The sequence below is a fragment of the Dromiciops gliroides genome, chromosome 1, assembly GCF_019393635.1.
Source record: "Dromiciops gliroides isolate mDroGli1 chromosome 1, mDroGli1.pri, whole genome shotgun sequence".
In the NCBI taxonomy this organism is placed as follows: Eukaryota; Metazoa; Chordata; class Mammalia; order Microbiotheria; family Microbiotheriidae; genus Dromiciops; species Dromiciops gliroides.
In genome coordinates, this window is record NC_057861.1 from 364,803,985 (window position 1) to 364,820,606 (window position 16,622).

Sequence of the window (16,622 nt, forward strand, 5' to 3'; positions counted from 1 at the left end):
AAAGTTTTATATCCAGATAAAAGAAACCTATCATTAATAATGGTGATAGCAATAACTGCCTTGCATATTTTTTAATTCTACCAATTTTTTTAATATATACTATACTACTTGAACAGTATAAAAGTCCTTTGAGACAGGAATTACAGGTTTATTTTTCTCTTTTAGAGATTGGGTTCAAAGATGTTAAAAGTGATCATTCATGGTCACATAGATAAATGATTATCAGAAGTAGAATTTGAACCCAGGTTTCTCTAACTCTTCATTAAATTCATTCAACAAACATTTATTAAATGTATTAGGCACTATGCTATATATGAAGGACACAAAGACTGAAACAAAATAGCTCTCCAACATATAGTCTACTGGGGATATGTACACAGATAAGTTAATGTAAAATATATAAATTGGAAACCCAAAGTTATTTGGAGGTGTGGTGAAAGGATAATGACAATTGAGATGCCCAGGAAAAGTCTTCCACAGTTGTCATAAGTCTGGAAGGGAGCTATGGAATCTAAGATTCAAAGAAAAAAAGGAAGGAAATTCCAGACATGAGGAATTGCCCAATGCAAAAGAATGATGAAAAGACATGAAATTGCCTTTATGGGAAATAGTAAGTAGGCTAGTTGGGGTCAATGCAATATTGTTCAATTTTAAAAAATTAAAAGAAAAGGAATTCATAACTGACCTGCATTTTTCTTGTCAGCCTGAAGAGATAATATAACATAAAAGATATCAGAGATTCTCTCCAGCTTGAGTAGAAGCAAGTAATGAGCAAGTTTGGAAGCATTCTACTGTTATATTTTCCTTTGACCTCAGCACAGGACCCCATTTTGATGGAGGAGGCTAAAAGGGTTAACAGATAACCTATCAACTATAGCTAAAGGGAGGTTAACAGTTAATCTAAGATTTGATCAATAGCAGCCAGAAGGATTAAAAGAGAAACTAAGGTTTGTGTTCTTATCAACAGTACAGTAATGAACCCTCACCATCAACAGAGACAGTAACTAGGGACCATTCACCATGAATAGTCATTAAAATTCCTAGATGACAGGACACCTAGAAATCAGATCTTAAGCAAAGAGATCTCAAAAACACAGGGACCCTCAGGGTCTGACAAGTTTAAGCATGTCTTTAGGAACATGCACCGAAAGGACTAAATGTGTCCTTAGGTTCACCTTTTGACGTGTAAACCCCCAAAACACACTTCCAAGGAATAAGGTACTTGCCTCATGATTGTCTTAGGACCCCAGGAAGTCCAAATTAGGATAAGATATCCCATGAATCTCCCACAAAGAGGAGATTAAGATAATGAGGAGATAACCTACTTTTCCCCACTATAAATATAACTGTCTTTCTTCTGTTTGAGACACCTTCCTGATGCTCTCCCTGTGATCATCAATCTTTCAAAAAAATTGGGAAACTGAATCACTGAGTCTTGTAATTCTTTGGGACACCACAAGATCAATTTGCTCAATTAAATCCATCACTACTACAAACTGGCTATTAGCATAAAATCACAAATGCATTACAGAGGAGCATGGCACATGGGATTGATTATTAAGGTTAGGGAAGCAGTGTACTGTATGTAATGGAGAGGGAACTGGGTTCAAATCCCACCTCTGACACATTCTAGCTGTGAGACTCTGAATAAATCACTTAAAAACATTCACTGTAGTAGTTGATGAACAGTTGCTGATCTGCATTTCTGGCTTATGCACCTGAAATTTTCTGAATTAATCAAGTCACAGCCCTTAACCCACTCTCACATGAAAAAACAAACAAGCAAGCAACAAATATGGGGGAGGGGGGAAGTATCTCTCTTTTTATCCATATATTTATCTGAACAGGAGAATGAAGTGTTCCTTACAACTAAACAAAAGAAAAAGCAAAATGGGGGAAAAATAGAAAAGGGTCTTCTTTTGTGTAAACAAAGGAAAAAGGATTTGAGCAGGCAGAGGGGATAGCCTATGTCAGAGGGTTGGAGAGAAGAATGTGATGTGACAAAAAAAAAAAAAAAGGAAGAAAAAGCATCACTGGAGAGATAGAGCTAAATAAGAGATATGAGGCTATTTCCATAGAGGAAGAAGCAATTGCCTGTCCTCTAAAGAGTGATGAAAGAACTATTGCTGCTGCCAGGTGAGATATCATCCACTAAAGGTCACAGGAAGGAGAGACAAATAAGGGTACTTGGTGACTCCCTGAGATAAGGGGTAAGGAGGTAGCTATTCATTAATCTGATCACAATGAGAGATTTGTAGTTTTCCTGAGTCACTGATGCAGGATGAGACAGAGAACCTCCCCAAACCTGTCAGACTAGAGGATTATTATCCTCTTGTGGTGACTCAGGTGGGCATAAATGACACTGCCAAATGAAACCTAGAAAATGTTTCTAAAGATTGTTAAATTTTTGTAAAGAAAATGAAGGCATTAGGGTTAGTGGTGTTGTTTTCATTATAGCTCTTACTTGAAGTCAGGGTCTTCTGAAGAAAAAGGCAAATTGGGAAAGATGGCTAAGAAGAAGGTGCCAGAGAAGTGTATTTAGATATCTATGCTGTGATTTAAAATGCATAGGTAAAATGCTTCTGATGAAAGATGGGGTCCACTTAATGGCTTATAAAAACATACTTGGGTACCACTAGGGCAACGGAAAGACTTACTTTATTCGAATAGAATAAATTAGATAAATGGGAGGGGACAAGTGCAGTAGTATTGGAATTGCAAAAAAGCAAACAGATTTTCAAGGATTTCTTCCAGCTACCTCAGTGGTTGTGGCTGACTGGATTTGGAATTGAAAAAGACATTAAGTAGCCTGAGGCTTTGATCTTTATAGATCTGAGATCGAGAGACTCTGATGAGCAGCTCCAAAATTAAACTATATTATAACTGAAAACCAGAATGTAGTAGTAGAAAGTATAATCAGCTAGATGCCAAAAGAGAATAAAAGGACTCAGTAAAGAGTGGAGTGTGAGAATTGGAATGACACCCCCTGCTGGGAGGGACATTGTGAGCTCTGACCTGAAAAGAAAGCATGTGACTTTGGAGTCCAGAAATGACCTTTCTGGGTTTTTGAAGGTCGGAGTGGCATCTGGAAGTTGGGTCTGCAGCCTGTGGGTCCTGTCAATCAAAGCTACCAGCCAATTAGCTTGGAGCTGTGTGTGTATGTATGTGTGGACAGCCCTGTTTCCTGTTTCACAGGGGGCTTCTGGGAGAAGCCTCAGAGAACCGAGGTCTCTTTTGTTTTCTGGACTTAGGCTGGGCAGCAGGGGCAGGCAGAATAGGGAGAGTAGACAGATCTCATTCTTTATCCATGTGTTTCTCTTTACTAACCCCTAATATACTTTAATAAATACTTAATGTCCAAAGATTGGTGCTATACATTTCTAATTTAAGGCAACTACTCATTAGATTTTAGACATCACAGCTAGAATTTTAGACTTTACAGGTTCAATGACATCACAAGATGACTCTCAATTACAAGTTCTTCCAGAACATTTTTGTTCTCTGGTCATATGTGTTCCTTCCATGAGTATCCCTTCATATAAGTTATTTGGCTATATATATTCCTTACATATATATCCTTCCACAGTTGTTTCATGGTCACATATGTTACCTGTCTATGAAAGTCATGGAAATATATAGGAGGTAAGTATATATGGCAGAATCTTTATTGCCACTTATGTTGCTAAATTGTTTGACAAAATAGCTTTTGTTTTGGAGTGATATAACTTCTTCTTGGTCTAGCCAAAACAAAACAAAAAATTAAAATACATTACTTGGGATCCATTAATTAGTGTTTTAATTGGATGCTGATTCACTAATTAACTTAAAATTAAAATAGCTTTCTTGGCATCTTCATGTAATTGGAGGTCCCAAGTGCCACACTTTTAAAGTGTAGGTATTTATTTGCAGAATCAAATAATTTTATTTTGTTTATAAAATGATTTTCAAAAAAACATTTTATCCCACATTTTATTCCCTAATCAGTCTTTTTTAAATTGTTCTGGTATTTGATAAATAAAGTATTGGAAATCCATGAAAATGTAGAATCCTAAGGTAAAATACTTATAGAATTTTAGAACTGGAAGGGTCCCAAGAGATAAACAAATCTAATCTGCATCTCCATTTTATATACAAATAAATTTAGCCCCAGAAAGGACAATGCATTAATGGAAGCACAGTGTCCATAATGAGAGAAGTTAGTTTCTTGCTATACTCTGCCTTGGTGAGAACACATCTGAGTTTCGTTTTTTGATTGCTATTTTCCAAAAGGGCAATGGCAAATTATACTGTTTCCATAAATAGATGACCAGATAGTGATAGGATTCTAAATCCTATGATAGAAGGATTAGTTAAAGAAACTGATGGTATTTATATTGAATAAGAGATGACTTGTGGGATACAGAGTGCTAACAGCTTTCTCCAAGTATTTACCAGGCTGAAATAAGCAAATCTGTTTTGTTTGGATCCACAAGAAACCTAAACCCAACACCCAAGGAATCCTTAAAACTTTTCCAAGGGAAAAAGCTCCTCAGGAATAAGGTGTAGCAGAACAGGACGCTGGTATACAGATAAACAATATCAAGGTCTTCAAGATGATATACAAGACATAGATATGCTGCAATATCTTACTGATGTCCCATTATTCCAAAATCCACTCCATGCATTTCCCTCACAGTTCTTTGTAATGGTTTTCCCTCCATTTTCTTTTGTAAAGATATAAAAGACAGGACTTCTCTTACTCCAGTGGGACAGTCACCAAGGTGATCTGTTCCCTGGCCATATTTCTTTCTCCTAATAAATCTTATTTTATTTTACAAGATTTGTGATGAACCTCCAATTCTTTAGGTGAGCTACTCCCCCTGCCCTCATCCAGGTCACAAGTCTGCCTCCCACCCCCCCCAAAAAAAAAAACAGATCTAAGGAGCAAAACTAGAATGATGAATGGGTGGAAGTTGTAGAGGTAGATTTGGGCTTAAAATAAGGAAAGACTTCATTAAAATGGGTTGGTTGCTGTATTACCTGCATTTAAGGACTAAATCAATGTAAATCATCAAAAGAGTTTAAATAACCATTTATAGAAGATATCAAAGAATACTAAATTTGGCTATGAGTAGGACTTGATAATCTGTGAGGCACACTAAGATTCTGTGTCTAAATTTTAAATGACTGCTCCAAAGTCACACATCTAATTAGATATGGGAGTCGAACCCAGGTTTCCTGCGTAGGATCTAATGTTCTTTCTACTATGTTCTTGTGTAATTTTGTATCTTTTAAAATTCAACATCATTCTGAGATCAGATTTGAAATTAAGGCTTCCTAACTCCAGGTCCAGTGGATAGGCATGCATTGCTCTATCTAGCTGACTCAGTATCCCATCACCAAATTTAGTTACTCCTCTTTTAGGCCACATGTGTCTTTCCCCAGCTGGTAGAAGAAAATTCTATGAGAGTGATAGCTACAAATTTTCTAAGAACCAGGCCAATGAATTGCCTGGGGCTAACCAATCTTTGTCAATTCCAGACTCTTGATCAACTTATGGACCTTCATCTAAGCAAAATGATCCCCCACTTTACTCCCTGGACTTTATGTTATTATGTAAAAGGGTCCACCTACATTAAGTAGTTTCTATTTAGAGTTAAGTAGCATCTATATTTAACTTAGGAGCAGTTCTATAGCTTCTTTTGTCAAAGGTTCATTTACATTAAGTAGTTAAGTAGTTTCTGTACATGACTGGAGCATTCTTTTGGTTCCCTTTTGTTCTGTCATCCCATTAAGAACCCTGTCCTTGGTTCCCATCCTTGGGTATTCCTAGCTTCTTGCTTTGTGATACCATGAGCTATGGTTCCTCTGCCCAGATTAAAGACCTTATTTCTTCTATATTCATTGTTTCCTTAATTTCTAGGTTAACAAGAGCAATGATGTCCCACCATTCTGCAGTACATGTGTAAGAAATATTTATGTGAAAGAATTGGAAATACCTTGGCAGTTATGTCTACTTTTCCTCAATTCAAGAACTGATTTTTAAATTTTCAAACCGACAAAAAACATTTCTTTCAACAAAAAAAAAGAAACAAAATAGAAAACGGGTTTCTGAAGCAAGATTTTAGGAGATAATATAAAATTTGGGAACATTTTGCTTATATTTTCTTTTTCAAAAAAGAAAATTCAATATTTTCACATAATGAATTAAAATAGGTTACCCATCTCTAAATGTTTGCTAAAATAATTGAAATTTACCTTTAAGTTTCTATTATTCTTCTCATTATGACAGATTGAAATGAAAACAAAACAATGAATGCAAGGATAAATGACTCTCCTCTCTAATTCAAATGTTATTATTCAGTCTGTGAAACCCTGTGGGCAAATCTCTAAGGCAGTTGGGAGTGCAGTGAAAAGCAGGTCAAAAGGAAGGCAACCAAAAATCTCCAGTGCTTAGCACACTACCTGACATATAAGTACTTGATAAATGCTTGTTTCAGACTGTTTTTTCCTTATGGGATTCTCTGTGAGTAGAGTCTTGTTGCATCCCCCAATGAGCCACAGCATGAACTTTGTTTTAATCCTTATGAAAGTATTAACACACACACACACACACACACACACACACCTGAATGTGGGGGTGTTCAGAGGACATAGGATAGGATAATAGCATTAGAGCTGAATATGACCTAGGAGATCACCTAATCCAGGCCTCTTATTTTACAGATGAGGAAGCAAACTGGTTAAGTTCACATTAAGTAGGATTTGCACTGAGTCTCTGACTTCAACTGCAGGGTTCTTTACTCTGCATCATGATGTCTCCTAATCCTGCTATATGTCAAAGAGGTAGGTCAACATGGATACTTAGTATGAGTTACTATTTGGATTAGGAACCTTATATTTACAATACATGAAATAGAGATATCTCTCACATATCCTCACCTTCATTGTGTGAACCTACCAGATATTCCATGAGATCAGGAATAAATTCAAAGCATACAATAATAATCACGAGCATAATAATTTGGGGGGGACGGGGCAATGAGGGTTAAGTGATTTACAGCTAGTAAGTGTCAAGTGTCTACTTCAGGTCCTCCTGAACCCTTGGCCAGTGCTCTATCCACTGCATCACCTAGCTGCCCCCAATAATTATTATTATAACTAACATTTGTCCGGTTCTTTAAGATTTGCAAAGCACTTTACAAAATTCTCATTTTATGCTCACTAGAATCCTGGAAGGTAGTTGCTATTATTATCCTCATTTTACAGATGAGGAAATTGAGGCAGATAGGTTAAACGACTTGCCCACAATTACACAATTAGTAAGTACTTAAGATTATATTTTAATTTAATTCTTCCTGATTCCAGATCCAGTGGATAGGTATCCAGTGTTCTATCTAGCAGATTCAGTCAGTACACTACACCAAATTTATTTATTGATTTAAAGCCTCATATGCCTTGCCTAGCAGGTAGAAGAAAATTCCATGAGAGCAATGATTTTTCATCATCCTATGGAAACATATGTTATAATGACCTAATTTTCTTCCCACCATATTCTTTATCATATGATGAGCTATAATGTTAGATACTTTGTAGAAAACAATGCCATTACCAGGAGTGTGCTAGAGCTGGCTCTAACAGGCTCTCAAAAGCCAGTTGTTAAATTGTCAGTTTGAAAATTTATACCTCAGAAACAAGCAACCACTACAAGTCTAAACTTAATTAATTTCTTTTTTAAATTGTCTAGACTTTAAAAAAATGATGGTAAAAACGTTAACAACATAAATTATACTTAAAGGTGTGTTATATACACTTCCCCTCCCCCTCCTCCAGACAGTCTGTAGTTAAACATTTATTAGCACTCACCCTTTCCCTCTCAAATATGTCAATGCTAGGGTATCCTGAGGCTGGCTATATTCCAGCTATAAATATTCTCTGAAGGAAAAGTTTTAAAAAATGTGTCATGGGGCGCAGAGCACCCCAGAATTTCTCTGGGGCACACCGAGGAATCTTCTCCTTGAGAAACTAAACCAGAGGACAGATAACGCCTAGAGAGATAAGCTGAACCAAATTGGACTGAGCTAGCTTGGAATTCCTACCCTTCATTCTGGTCTCCCTTATCCTGGGGAGATAAGTTTGGGTGTGGCTTCGGCCTTTGTGTTCTGAAGAGGGATCTGTAGCCACCCATCTCCCAATTCCTCTAGTCACTACCAGTAGGGGATGGTCCTCCACTCCTCACCCAATTCCCCCAGCTACCACCAGTGGGGGATGGTCCTCTCTCACTAAAGGAACTTTTCACAGGCAGATGGTCCACCCCCATCAGGCCTCTATAAAAGTACCTTCCAGTCTCCTGTTCGAGGAGATTTGGTACCTCTGAGCCATGTGCTTTGTGCCAAATCTCCCCATGAAAAGTCTAAGGATTTCTTTCATGGTTTCCCTCCCCCCACCCTTCCCTTCCCTTGCTCCTAAATAAACTATCACCTTATTCTAACTATGTTTTGTGTGCAAGAGGGTGTAATTCTTTAAAGAGGAATTCCTAAGAAACCCCAACCCGTACCCCATTTCCCACCATATCAAATGGAATAATTTTCTTTGGGTGAAAAGAAAAACAACTAGTGCAACTATGCAATGTAAGGTAGAGAGCTTGAAGATGTAAAGAGAGGCAAAACCAGTTAAAATTAGCATGTAAAGAAACTTATTTTTTAGGAAAATTTGTGCTAATAGCTTACTTCATTACTGATACTGGTTAGATTTTTTTTTTACATTGCCAATAAAAGAGAGCAGGAATTATTATCACAATTTTAATCAATCATCATTTCCCATAAAATATAATTTTGACTATTTCCCTCTAAAATCCTTGGTAGCTCTCTAAACTGCATTGATCCATTTTATAAAGGGGAGGGATAAAGATTAAATCTCATTGAAATCAAGCTCTATTAAAATATAAAGTACAATTCATAGGCCAACCCAAAGACAGTTTTAAATAGAGCATTTTTAATTTTGCTAAGTTAAGATACTAGATCATTAATGAAAGGATTTGGGTCCTTTCAATCAACTGCTGATAGAAGAATGTCTCTCCAAAGTCACTTACCTTCCCTCTATTTAAGTTTCAGACTCTTTAAATGGATATCAGTTCCTGCCAGAGAGATTATTAGATAATGCTTATATAAAAAATTAAAAGTAACATAGTCCTACCTGTATTTGCCATTTCATTTGTCCCCAGAAAAGCTTTCTATTGGCCTTTTCCTCTTTCAAACTCATGTGACTGAATCAAAACAATTTCCAAACTGCTTGTGATGTTTCTGTAGTACTAGTTACCCCATGGCATATAAACACCAGGATTTCCATAGCAGGGTGGCCTTTTGTAGTTTTGATCTTGCAGCTATTTTTGTTACCTATTTTAGTGGCTTGCTACCAAGGGCTTTGGACTTCTGTCACTTCTGGGGAGCCTCAATTTTGCCACATACCAACCATTTCTGAGACATTTTAAGTAAAGCAAGGAAAGGAAATACAATGGCACTGAGTTTCAATGGCTTACCCAAGAGAATGAGGACACAGAGAAGAATTGCAATTAAGGCTCCTGTACTTAAGCCAGCAGAGGACAGGAAGGCTTCAGCATGGCAGGTCCGCACACGCCCATCTCTCTCACATGCACATACCCTGATGGTGAGGGTGCTGCTGCTGCTGAGAGAGGGGATTCCACCATCAGAGATCATAATGGGGAGATAATACACATCCTGAATAGTTCGACTAAATCTCCTCCGCCTTGTCAGAATGCTGGCTGTGTTATCTATGACAGACATAAGCAAAATAAAACGTATTTAGTAAAACCATGGTTGTTGGTGTGCATTCCCCTTAATGAAAAGAAAAAATTATATATATATATATGTGTATGTATATATATACATATATTGTATATATATGTATGTATGTATATCAGTAAAAGTCCTGTTTATGCTTTACTGAAATTGGACAAGGAGATAGAAGAGGGGTAATTCTGAGAATGAAAGTAAGTTTCACATAGTAGATAGAACTGACCTGTCCTCCTTCTGACCATATAATGACTATGCATCCCTGGGAAAGACTTAACATCTGAGTGCCTCAGGCACCTCTCTATGACTAGAATCTGCAGAACAGGTGCTTATCTATAGAAATAGATGGAATTTCCCCCCCAGGAGTTTCATATACCAGTGAAACTTCAAGTCTGTTCCAAAGAGTTAATTATTTCATGCTATCACATGGCAAAACCATTCTAAATTTAATGATAGAGGGATAAAGTCATCATTATTTGTGACTAATTCACTCATTTCCTAAGTCTACAAAATTGTAACAAAGAAAAGAATGACAATAGAAAATAATATAGCACTTCTAAGTCAGCAAAGATCTTCACATAGATTATGACTCACAATAGTCCTATGAGGTAAATGCAAGTATGATCTCTGTTTTACAGATGAGAAAGCTGAGACTGATATAGGTTAAATAATTTGTAAATGGATGCACAGTTAGAAGGCAGGATTTAGTGCCAGATCTGAGTAAGGAAGACTGGAGTTCAGATCTGGTCTCAGATAGTTACTACCTATGTAAGTTTTATCTGTTTGCCTCAGTTTCCTCATCTATAAAAATAATAGCACCTAACTCCTGAGATTGTTGTGAGGATCAAATGAGACAATAATTATAAAGGATTTAGCATAGTGCCTGGCACACAGTAAGCACTATGTAAATGTTATCTATTGTTATTATTCTGAATATAGGTACTGTACTCTATCCATTGGACTATCTTGCTTCCAAGAAATATACTGGTGCATCTGGCTCTGGTCTAAAATATTCTAATGGAGAAAACAGAAACATATCATAACATTTCAGCACAACTTTTTCTTAGAAATAGTCTGCCCTACTATGGTAAGCAGAAATTTTGGGCCAGAATGAAAAACAAAGAAAACAAAATAAAGAAAAACAAAACAAGCAAACAAACAAACAAAAAACCAAGAAGCACAAGAACAAAAACAGAAGTCTGCAAGCAAGTATCAGTGAGGGGAAATTGTATTATAGGCACTGGTATAGTATTAGAGTTGGTGACCTTCCATTTATATGTTACACATTGAGAAAGTGGCATCAATATATTTTTGCTTCTTTTCAAGAACTATTTGATTTATTTATTAGTGTTGTTAAAATTGTATCTTGTTTTGGTCCCGGACCCCTGTCTACTTAGTATGGTAAGGTGATTAAGTAGGCAGTATAAAGCACCAATAGCAGCAAGTAAACTTGCAAAAGGGAACAGAGAAGTTACTTACAGTGACTGTCCCATGCATCAAAGGAGCATAATTTGCAAACTATAACACATATTAACTAAAAATCACATATTGGTACTATGTGCTAAATAAGAGGAAGCCATCTAGCCTTTGTTTTCAGGGCCTTTTTCTTATAATCTATAAAACTCAAATGAGCTCCAGACATCTATAGTAAGCCCAGTAGAACATCAAATGTTGCTAATAAGTTTGAGGTGATGTAGGTATGTTAAGGAACTAACCCTAAAGTGACATGGATAAAAGTTAGCCTGTCCCTTCCCAAAACCTTTAAAAAAAGGAGATTTCAGACTTCTGCTCCTCCATCACTCTTCCATCTCCTAAGGATACAAGCAGCTTAAGTGTTCCCAGCTCTATCCATTCTTGTGCAAATGACTCTCTCCCTTCCCATACTCTTTCCAAGCTCCCAGCCTTGCTTCACCACAACATTCCAGCCTCCCCCCTCCCACACAGTTTGTCTCCGTTGCTATTTGTCTCTATACTCTTTGTGCCATTTGCTTCTGCACCCTCTATGCCTTGTTTTGTTTTGTTTTGTCTTGCGAAGCAATGAGGGTTAAGTGACTTGCCCAGGGTCACACAGCTAGTAAGTGTCAAGTGTCTGAGGCTGCATTTGAACTCAGATCCTCCTGAATCCAGGGCCAGTGCTTTATCCAGTGAGATACCTAGCTGTCCCCATTCCATCTGTGCCTTGTTAAGTAGTATTCCCTGAGGCTAATATGGTATTTCCAGGTAGCACACCTGCCCCATTTAATAATTCCATAAAATAATTTGCAATTCACTACCTAATCTGCCATGGTTAAGTCTCCATCTCTCTAAGCCTCAGTTTACTTTTATGAATTTAGGATGATAATACTCATACTTACTATCTCACAGGGTTATTGTAGTTCACTTTATAAACTTTTAGATACAAATATAACCCAGACAAATGTGATTCTTTTTGTTTTATCAGCTTTGTGGCAATTAATTTATTACATTAGCTGCATAAGCTCCAAAATAAAAGGTCAGGCATAATATAGAAAAGAGAAAGTGGTTCTAGAAGGACTAAACAAATTCTTATCTTCCGATTCAGAAACAGAGTCGATATCCTTGTCTGATGCTATTGGTTTGCTATCTGCATCTCCTGATCTCCTTCCCTTTGGAGTATCTGTTCACTACAGGTCAGGGGTTCATCTGACCTGCTGCTAAGAAGCAAAAGCATTGGACAACTCCATTGAGAGAGCCTACAGACACATATGCTGCCCAAAGGCATTGAGGGACTACTTTACAAAGGAAGACCCATTTATCTTACTAAAGCCTACATGGATATTTTTTATCATTGCTTATTACTAGAGACAACCTGACAGAATGAAAAACTTGCTACCAATTCAACGTAACATACTTTAATAAAAAACTGAATTCGAAAAAAATATTTCTACCTGCCTAGGTAGGTTATGTATATATTCTCACAAACACACATAAATCCTTCTGTTATGGGCCTGGGTACCTCATTTGAATGGCCCTGGGTACGCCAGAAGCTTTCTGGGGTAAATCAAAATAAACTTCTCCTTGAGAAACTAAACCAAAGGACAGCCACACCTAAAGAGATAAGCAGCACTAGATTGAGACTGAGTTGACTCCAGGACCCCCACCCTTCATTCCAGTCTCTTCCACACCTGGGGAGATAAGATTAGGTGTGGCTGCTGCCTTTGTGGCATGAGAAGGACAGAGATGGCTTGCCAGATCCAGAGCCGCCCCTCACCCAAGTTCCCCCAGTCACCACCAGTGGGGAATGGTCCTCCCCCAATAAGGGAACTCTCCACAATCTGAAGATTACCCCCATCAGTCCTCTATAAAAGGATTTCCCTGTCTCCTGCTCCAGGACCAAGGTATCTCAGAGAGCCATGCCTCTGTGCCATGCCTTCTCCCCATGAGAAGAAATCCAAGGATTTCTCTCTTGGTTTGCTTTCTTTTTCTTTTTTTTTTTTTTTAGTGAGGCAATTGGGGTTAAGTGACTTGCCCAGGGTCACACAGCTAGTAAGTGTTAAGTGTCTGAGGCCGGATTTGAACTCAGGTACTCCTGACTCCAGGGCCGGTGCTCTATCCACTGCGCCACCTAGCTGCCCCCTTGGTTTGCTTTCCCTAGCCCCTAAATAAACTAATATTTTATTCTAATTGGATTTCTGTGCAAGAGGATGCAATTCCTTAAAGAGGAATTCCTAAGAACTCCTACCCCAAACACCTACTCTATTTCCCCATAGCACTTCTTTATAGATATGTTGCATGTGTGCAAGTATATGTGTACCTACGCATGTATGTTTAGGGCACCTAAGTGGTGCAGTAGAGTGCCAGGTCTGGAGTCAGGGAGTCCTGAGTTCAAATTTGGCATCAGATACATTCTAGCTGTGTGAGCTTGGACAAGTCACTTAACCTCATTTGCCTTATTTTCCTCATCTGTAAAATGCACTGGAAAAGGAAATGGCAAACCACTCCAGTATTTTTGCCAAGAAAACCCCAAAATGTGGTCACAAAGAGTTGGACCCGACCCAACAACAACAACAACAACATGCATGTTTTGGGCTGGAGTTGTGATTTCCTTGTTTATAGGGAACTCTCTGAGGAATTCCCTTTATTTCAGATCCAGACCCAGGGGTCTGACTTGATTGACTTAGTAGATTTTTGAACAACACACTTTCCAACTCAATCTCAAAGTTTCACTTGGAGTTCTGAGAAGTTAAGTGATTGGCCCAGGGTTATATACCTAGTCTATGCTCAATATAGTACTTGAATCCAGATCCCTTTCTAAGTAGCAAAACTAAAAGTTGAACCCAAGTCTTCTCAAACAAATCCAATCCTTTCTCCACTATACCATGCTGCCTATCTGAGATATTATATATTCTACAACCCTCAGATTTGTAGACTATAATGACAGTTTCACAATATTCTTAAGTCCCTAAAATTCAACACTTTAATCACTCAGGGCCTTGTTTCAGTGCTTTTGTTAAGAGTATTTGTTCTGCCTTATCTTGTCACTCTCTTAGACAGATGCAATAACTATTGAGGTCAGAGGGATCCATGTTATATTACATTAAGAAAGACCATTTATTTAGGCCATAGTAGACCTAAATCTGTACATTCTAATCTCAGGCTGCCAACTTCAGAATCTCATCGAATTCCACAACTCAGAGTTCTTATCTTACCTGCCAACTTAATTGAAAAAGAACAAGAAGGCTCACCAGGCTTATTGGAGAAGAGGATAAATTTCCTGTATTTTGATACATTTATAGAGCATTAAATTTAATGAAATATTATGTATGAATTAATCAAAAACTGTGTGGTATTCTGGCTAATTGCTAATACCTGAAGATATTGGCATTGGCCGAGTAAGAAATCCAAAGGGAGGAGGCAAGTCAACCTAACAAGAGCCTTGCTGAAAGCCTCCATTTAAGAAGAGTCCCAATAACCTGGCCAGTGATCACAGAACTAGTGGTCAGATTCACTACCCACCCCACTATGTCCTTTACTACAAGCAAAAGGCACTTCTCAGCCTAGAGTTCTCAACCATTTCACTAAACTGAGTAATTGTTGAAATCTTCCCGATTAGTTAAAAGTCTCCAGAGGTGTAGTTAGATTGTTTGGTTAGCCAATCAACTGTTTCCTTCTTAACCCAATTCAAGGATAGCTCATTGCTGGTAAAATAAAGACACAAAATATAAACAACCTTTTTTGGTACATCTTTTTGAGTATTCTGGTGAAAGGTCTCTGTGTACCTATGGATTAAGTTTAATGATTGTTTAAGAAGATTGGGATGCTGCCTAGCTGGAAAAAACTCATAGCTAATTTCTGATACTTGAATGGAAGAGCAGAAGTAGCAGAGAGCCAAAAGAGAGTGAAGAAGAGAACTTAAGGGAGCCATTTCAGCAGTGCAGAGGCATGGAAAATAGGTGTAGGTCAAACTGTCTGTTTCCAGAAGTAATTTCCAGAGTTTTCAGGGGCATTGTGAAGTAGTTCTATTTGAGACCGAGAGGGGATAATAACAGGTGCAATGGTTAAAATCACCTGCTGGCTTGGCTGGTGCAATGTTTCCACTTCTTCCTAGAAGCATTAACCAATCATGCATGCAATCTGCATTCTCTGCATGTGAAAGAGATGAATTGTAGAGCAGAATGGATTGCCTCTCCAAGCACTAATTTATGAATGTTAGTGACATAAAAGTTGTGGTGGGGCAGTGGAGGGGGCAGTAAAGGTGGAGGAGAGACATAGGAGGTGACCTTAATGTAACATAATGGAAAGAGGGAGGATTTACCAAGGTGGGAGGAAGAAAAGAGGGCATGGAAAGGGCAACCTAGGATTCTTCTCTCACAACACAACTAACGCAGAAATATGTGTAATGTGATTATTCAAATATAACCTATATCAGATTGCTTTCTGCTTGGGAGAGTGGAGAGGGAAGGGAGGGAGGGAGAAAAAGGAAGGAAGAAATAAGAAGGCAGATGGTTTGGGGAAGTTTACAATTTTAGAGGCATTCATACTACTCTGCCACAAGAGGATTACAAATTCAGTGCTGGAAGGGACTTTTAAAGACCATCTACTCTAAAAGTGCTAAAAATAATCTACTGTAATCCATAAAAATGTTGGATAAAGATCATCTTGTAACCCAACCCCATTATCTTACAGAAAAGAAAAAGTGAAACTCAGGGAGATTAATCGAATTAACTAACATCACATTAAGAACAATGCTCAGAGGTAGGACTCCAGATATAGTGTACTTTCCATGGACTCACATCAAGGAAAATGGCAACACCCCTGGTGTTGTAGCAGAGGAGGGAAACTGTCACATGTCCTACGCAGAGAGCAACTTTGAGTGGCAAGTTATTAGACATAACAGCAGTCGTTCCTAATTATTCCCCATGATGCTCATCAGTAGCTGCGCTATTTAAGGCAGCATTAAGGCTGGGTCTGAAGCTTATAAGTCATTAGACTGACCCATTTAGTTCTGGAAAAGGCAGGACAAGCAGATTGTGTCACATAGAGGATACCAGTTCAGGAAATTTTGACATGATCTCAGATGCAAAAGTGATCATAAAATAGGGGTAGGGTGTGGGGGGGCAATCATTTTTTTTTTTAATCATAAAAGCAGGTTATTATTTTCCAATTACATGTAAGTCTGTTATTCAACATTTGTTTTCATAAGATTTTTAGTTCCAAATTTATCTCCCTCCCTCCCTTCCTTCCCCCCCTCCCCAAGACAGAAAGCAATCTGATATAGGTTATACATGTACAATCACATTAAACACATTTTGCATTAGCCATATTGTGAAAGAAGAATCAGAACAAAAGGGAAAAACCTTGAAAAAGAGAAAA

The 16,622-nt window shown here is 37.9% G+C and overlaps 1 protein-coding gene across 4 annotated transcripts in view; it reads right to left on the reverse strand.

Moving 5' to 3' along the window:
- CDH18 (cadherin 18) overlaps positions 1-16,622 on the reverse strand; it is a 1,453,365-nt gene that overhangs the window by 12,188 nt on the left and 1,424,555 nt on the right. For all 4 annotated transcript variants that reach the window (XM_043968707.1, XM_043968713.1, XM_043968700.1 and 1 more), the window contains one exon: positions 9,518-9,769. In XM_043968707.1, coding sequence (XP_043824642.1) covers positions 9,518-9,769 — 252 coding nt within the window. The remainder of the gene's footprint in view (positions 1-9,517; positions 9,770-16,622) is intronic.